At 36.8% G+C, this 6,890-nt stretch overlaps 1 protein-coding gene across 1 annotated transcript in view; it reads right to left on the minus strand.

Moving 5' to 3' along the window:
- The window catches only part of NUBPL (nucleotide binding protein-like), a 340,480-nt gene that overhangs the window by 81,030 nt on the left and 252,560 nt on the right, over positions 1 to 6,890 (minus strand). Inside the window, exon 7 of the mRNA XM_006835362.1 lies at positions 37 to 130. Coding sequence (XP_006835425.1) covers positions 37 to 130 — 94 coding nt within the window. The remainder of the gene's footprint in view (positions 1 to 36; positions 131 to 6,890) is intronic.

The following is a 6,890-nucleotide window of genomic DNA, read 5'->3' on the forward strand; positions in this document are numbered from 1 at the left end:
ACAATCAAAACCTTAAAAAAAAAAAAAAAGAATTACCTGAAACGGGAATATTCTGTGAGACTGATAACTGCGCATCTCCAGTTCCTGGTGGCATATCAACAACCAAATAGTCCAGCTGACCCCAATCTACCTAAAAACCAAGATGACATAAATAGCATCACTATATAACAATTGCAGTAAATACCACAGTAAATAAAAATAAGCTAGGAACAAAAATAAAACAGTAACGATCATTTCAAGCATCACTAGATAACAGGATCTGACTCCAACAGATTTTTCTGAATGATAAGGCCAAATTTCCAAATTACTAAACACACACTAATGGTAAATTATTTCACAAAGAACTTTGATATTCTTCAGATTGTAGCTTACATTTAATTTCCTCAGGGCCAAGCCAGTTGTTGTAGAGTTCATTCTAGGTCGTTGTAATTCCATGTGTGCCAGAGTAGAACTGTGCTTCATAGGTTATTCTATCATTGATTTTTCTAAATTAGATTGCCAGACTTTTCTTCTGAGTTACCTCTGAGTGGAAAAGAACCTCTCATCTTTCTATCACCAGCCAAGCATCAATGCGTTTACTGTTTGCATCACCCAGGAGCCCACTTCTTCAGGAAGCGACCTCTAATTTCCATTAGATCCGATATGGCATTCCTATTAAGAATTTCCCTTAAATAATCACTTATTCATTCACTCAATAAATGTTTACTGAGCACCTACTATGTATCTGGCATTGTGCTAGGCATTAATAATTAAGTCGTGCCATGTTCTGTGCCTTCACAGAACTTATAATACACAGGGAGACAGATGTTAAACTAATTATTCAGATAAATATATAATTACTAGCTTTAAAATACAAGAAGCACAGTCAAGACTGAAATATACTTCAAAGGAAAAACAGTTTTAGAAATCATAGATTAGGATCAAAGTTTAGGATCAAATGGTAGTATGTGATGGGAAGGAAGGTATTCATTTACTGCTGTTTCATGATTTGTCTCCCCATAACACTAAAAGCCAACATAGAATACCTAGCACAGAAAGAGTATACAGCAGGTGCTTGATGAATTTTGTTTCAAGGAATAAAAAATAAATGAACACATAAAGTTTTGTATTTTTTATTATATATAAGTGGAATCTATACTGTGTATGTTATTCCATATCCTGCTTTTTGAAACTTAATAGTAAGCTTTCTTTACCATATGATTACGTCTTTAAAATAAAGTTTAAATGATGTTGGATCCAATAGATTCATTCATACATTGATACTTTTATTCAACACAAACAATTAAGAAACAATTATGTGCCAGGTACTGTTCCAGGTGATGGATATGGAGTAGAAAAGCAAGTCCCAATCACCACTGATCTTACATTTTACAGAAAGAGGCAGGCAGGCAGGCAAAGCAACACACTAACCATTCAGAAAGTGATAAGTGCTATACAGAAAACTATGATTACCCCTTACTATACAAACTGTTTGGTTCCTGATTTAGATAGGCAGAGCAAAAAGCAAGAGATAGTTCCAAAACTCTTCCACTGCTGAATTTCAAGTAATAACTAGTGATAGCTCAGATAGCAAAGGATTTAGCAAAAATGTATTTCCATCTCATTCGACAATGAGAACGATCTGTAGAGCAAGGAGATGAGATAGGAGTCATGGAAGGCACTGCTTTAGGGTAACCAAAAACCTAAGTGAAGTGAGTAAACACTGAGGCAGTTAGCTACCAGCGGAAAGAAAGCATTCTAGGCAGGAGCGATACCAAGTGCAAAGGTACTAAGATAAGCATATGCTTGGCATATTCAAGGAATAATCAAGAAATTAATAAGGCCTTTTAAAAACAGCATCTTCAGTAACAATCATGACCCTTCCTTGGCTTTTTCTCCAAAACATTTATCAGCACCTGGAATTATATATTTAGTTGTCTTTTAATAATCTTACATTTCTCAAGGAAGTCCCGAAGTGGAGCAAATGGTTAAAAAGCTTGGCTGCTAGTCAATAGGTTGGAGGTTCAAGTACACCTAGAGGCATCTCAGTAGAAATTCCTGGCAATCAAATTCCAAAAAAATGAGTCATTGAAAACTACGTGGAGCACAATTCTTCTACTCTGGCACACATAAGGTTGCCCTGAGACAGAGTCAACAGCAACTGGAATATACTCTGCAACATGCTAATATACTGCTTTTATAACTTATTTTTTATTGTTGAAAATATATACAGCAGATAATATATATAAGCCAACTTAATAATTTCTACATGTACAATTCAGCAACATTGATTACATTCTTTGAATTGTGCATTTTACCCTCCTTTACTGAGCTGTTCCTCTATCATTAACTTTTTCAATCTAATCTTTCAAACTGCTATTACAAGAGCACATATAGATCTTAGAACAGCACAATGCTCAAGGCAGAGATTCTTTGCTAGTTAAGTTAAACTATTTTAAAGAAGACTTCAGGGGCTATTTTTGCTCAAAATTGAATGATTGTCTCAGGACAATAGTTCCAGGAGTTCATCCACTTATATGACTCCAGAAAGATTGGATCCCATGAGAATTTGAAATTCTCTTCTAAATGTTCCCCCTTTTGATCAAAATGTTCAATAATGGTAGTTAGGCACCCTCCAGTTCTGGTTTCATGGCAAAGGAGGTGTTTGTTCATGGAGGCAATTAGCCACACAAATCATTTCCTCCTCTTAGTCCTGACTGTTCTGCTTCTCTATTGTTCCAGGCAAAGAGATCAATTTTTCAGCCTTGGTTGGATGCTAATAACTTTTAAAATCTGAGACACTATGTAATGAACTAGAAGTAGAATAGAAGCACTGAACACCTTACCAGGCCAAGAAACCATCATACCCCTATATCTCCGTGAGGTGTTTGGTTGTATATAATAAACATCAGGAGCAGCTCCTCTTTGTATGTGTGTGGTTGTTGTTCTTACTGAAAATGAATCTATCACACAATTTTTGCCTATCCAATTTTACCCTTACTTGATGCAAGTTTCCCATCAAAACAGCCGGTACTCCATAAGCAATAACATATAACTCACCCCCACACCCCTACACACAAATACACCTTCCCTCTCCCTTCCATCTTTGGTAGTAGTGATTGTTGGTTCTGACTCAGTGCGACCATGTACAGGGCTTCTGAGGCTTTTTAAATTTCTGTGGGTGCAGAAAGCCTCACCTTTTTCCGATGGAGTGGCTGGTGGACTTGAACTGCTAACCCTGAGGTTCACAGTCCAATGCTTATCTTATGGACCCATCATACTCCCCACCCCACCCCCTTAGTAACCAGTAATAAGCTTTGGTATCTATACATTGCCTATTCTTGCCTTTTTATACAACTGACATAAAATATTTGTCCATTTGTGATTGACTTATTTCACTCAGCATAATGTCTTCAAGCTTCATCTATACTGTACCATTCATCAAGATATCATTTCTCTTACTGGCTAAGTAGTATTTTATTGTGTGTACCACATTTTGTTTATCCATTCATCTGTTAATAGGCATTTTGGTGGTTTCCACATTTTTGTGAATACGGCTACAATGAACCAAACCCAGTCCAGCTAAATTTATTCCAACTCTTAGCAGAGACCATATATGACAAAGGAGAACTGCCCTATAGGGTTTCCTAGGCTAGAAGTCTTTATAGAAGCAGACGGCATCTTTCTCCAATGGAGTAGATGGTGAATTAGAACCACCAATCTTTCTTTTAGCCACCTAGAGCTAAACAACTAAACCACCAGGGCTCCACTGCAGTGATGTTTAAGTATATGTGTGAGTCTCTGCATTCAAGTCTTTTGAGTATACCTACCTAGGAATGGAATCGCTGGGTCATATGGTAGTTTTAGTTTGAGGAACCACTATGCTCTTTTTCACAATGGCTATATATACATACGGAGTCCTGGTGTGGTGCTGTGGGCTAATGCATCAGACTGCAAAGTCATTTGAACTGCAAGGCCAGTGGTTCAAGCTCACCAGCTGCTCTTTGGAAACCCTATACAGGGTCGCTATGGGTTGGAATCGACTCGACGGCACTTAACAACAACAACATATGTATGTATATATGTATATATATATATATATATATGGAGCTCTGGTAGCGTAGTGGTTAAGAATTGGGCTGCGAACCTTAAGGTCAGCGGTTCGAAATTACCAGCCGCTCCACGGGAGAAAGATGAGGCTTTCTACTCCCGTAAGGATTTACACCCTCGGAAACCCTGTACAGGGTCGCTATGGGTCGGAACCGACTCGACGGCACTTAACAACAACAACATATAGCCCAAGCAATGATAAGGGTTTCAAGTACGAGCATTTCTTACAGATATAATGACATACTGACATAATGTAAGAGATCCCAGAAATAATAATGAACACAAACTAGTTTGTTTTCAATACAGAGTTCCTTGGTTTGGAAAACAGTTATCCCTAAGAAACACCATTCACCACCTTTTTTACTTTGTCATACTCTGGTGTTTTGTGTGTTAATGTGATGCTGGAAGTGGTACCACCAGTATTTCAAATACCAGTAGGGTCACCTATGATGGACAGTTTCAGAAAAGCTTCCAGACTAAACAGACTGGGGAAGAGGAACTGGCAATCTACTTCTGAAATTATTGGCCAGTGAAAAGGTTATGAATAGCAACTGAACATTATCTGTTATGTGCTGGAAGATGAGCCTCTCAGTTTGGAAGGCACCCAAAACTTGTCTAGAGAGGAGCTGTGGATAGAGTAAAGGATTTAGGACCTTCATTTGCTGATTTGGTACAACTCAAAATGAGAAGACACAGCTGCAAACACCCATTAATAATTGGAACATGGAATGCACAGAATCAGAATCTACAAAAATTGTGTCAAAAATAGAATGAAACACTTTAAAATAGATAGCCTGAGCTTAAATGGACTTGTACTGGCCTTTTTGAATTGGACAATCATATGGTCTACTATGCTGGAAATGACAAATTGAAGAAGAATGGCATTTCATTCATTGTCAAAAAGAACATTTGAAGAACTATTCTGAAGCAAAGCATACTTGTCAGTGAAATGATAATATCCACATGCATACAGGGAACACCAGTTAATGACTATTATTCAAATTTACATATCAACCACCAAATATGAAGAAATTGAAAATTTTTACTAACTTCTACAATCTGATATTGGTCAAACATGCTATCAAGATGTATTGATATGGCTGATGACAACAATGAACATGCTTATGAAATGACTCTGTCAAAGAGATAAGTGACAGCAGATTATGTGGCAAATCAGCCACAGCTCTGCTTATGAAATCATCTACAACAGACTTGGGTTTCAAAAAGTCTGTGTGAGATGGGTACCAAAATGACTCATGGAAGAAAGAACATTATCAAAAGTGAATGGACATCTGCAAACAAAATTTGGACCAATACTCATAGGATGATAAAAGTTTCTTTTAAAGAAATCATTACTGGTGATTTCTTTAAAAAAAAAAAAAAAAAGTTAACATGGATTCATCACTATGAGCCTGAGAATAAACGGCAGAGTAGGGAATGGAAACATCCTCAATCACCTACCAAATAAAAGTTCAAAAGTCAACCATCAGCTGGAAAATTGATGCTTACAGCTTTCTGGGGTCCTCAAGGGCCAGTAATGGAACATTATCAGGAAAAAAGTTCAATAATCAACAGTGCGCATTAAATGAGATGCTCACTGAAGAGCGGAAGCCTCAACTTTGGATTAAATGCAGAGAACTGCTGTACAAGGGCCTTGTGATCTTGGATGCCAATGCAAGTCCAAACAATTCTTCCCACACTGCAGACACTCTGCAAAAACTTTGTTTTGAAGTATTAAAGTATCTTCCCTATAGTCCTGATTTTGCACCATTGGCCTTTCATCTATTTGCTCCCTTGAAAGCAGCGATTCGAGTATGAACATTCACCTCTGATGAAGAAGTGAAGACAGTGGTGCATTTGTGGCTCTGTGCTCAGCCTAAGACATTTTAAAAATAAGGGAATAGGAAAGTTTGTTGACAGATTGACAAAGTGCATTGAAAAACAAGGAGATTATGTTGAAAAATGATGTATTTGTCATTTATAAAAGTTGATTTAAAAAATTCTACAGCCAGAGTACAGGGGGGAAAAAAAGATGTATTGATAATTACTAGTATTTGGAATGCAAAAATGGGAAACAAAGCAGGATTGGTAATTGGCAAATATAGCCGTGGTGACAGAATCAAACAATAAAATTTTGTAAGACCAATTACTTATTCATTGCAAATACCTTTTTTTCAACTACATAAATGGTGACTACATGCGTGGACCTAGTCAGATGGAATATATAAGAATCAAATTGACTATATCTGTGCAAAGAGATGATGGAGAAGTTCATTATCATCAGTCGGAACAAGATCAGGATCTGACTATGAAACAGACCATCAATTGTTCATGTGCAAATTCTAAATTCAAGCTGAAAAAAATTAAAGCAAATCCATGAGAACCAAAGTACAGCCTTGAGTATATCCCACCTGAATTTATATACCATATCTTCAGAATAGATTTGATACACTGAACACTATTAACAGAAGACTGGATGAGTTGTGGGATGACATCATGCATGAAGAAAGTAAAAGGTCATTAAAAACACAGGAAAAAAAAGAAAAGACTAAATAGATATCAGAAGAGACTGTTAAACTTGCTCTTCAATGTAGAAAAGCTAAACAAATGGAAGAAAAGATGAAATAAAGGAACGAAACAGGAGATTTCCAAGGGCAGTTTGAGAAGACACAGTATTATAGTGCAATGTACAAAACTTGGAGTTTGAAAACTAAAAAGGGAAAACCACATTTGGCATTTCTCAAGCTAGAAGACCTGAAGAAAAAATTCAAACTTCAAATTGAAACACTGAAGGGTTTTAT

Source organism: Chrysochloris asiatica, unplaced genomic scaffold, assembly GCF_000296735.1.
Source record: "Chrysochloris asiatica unplaced genomic scaffold, ChrAsi1.0 scaffold00017, whole genome shotgun sequence".
Lineage (NCBI taxonomy): Eukaryota > Metazoa > Chordata > Mammalia > Afrosoricida > Chrysochloridae > Chrysochloris > Chrysochloris asiatica.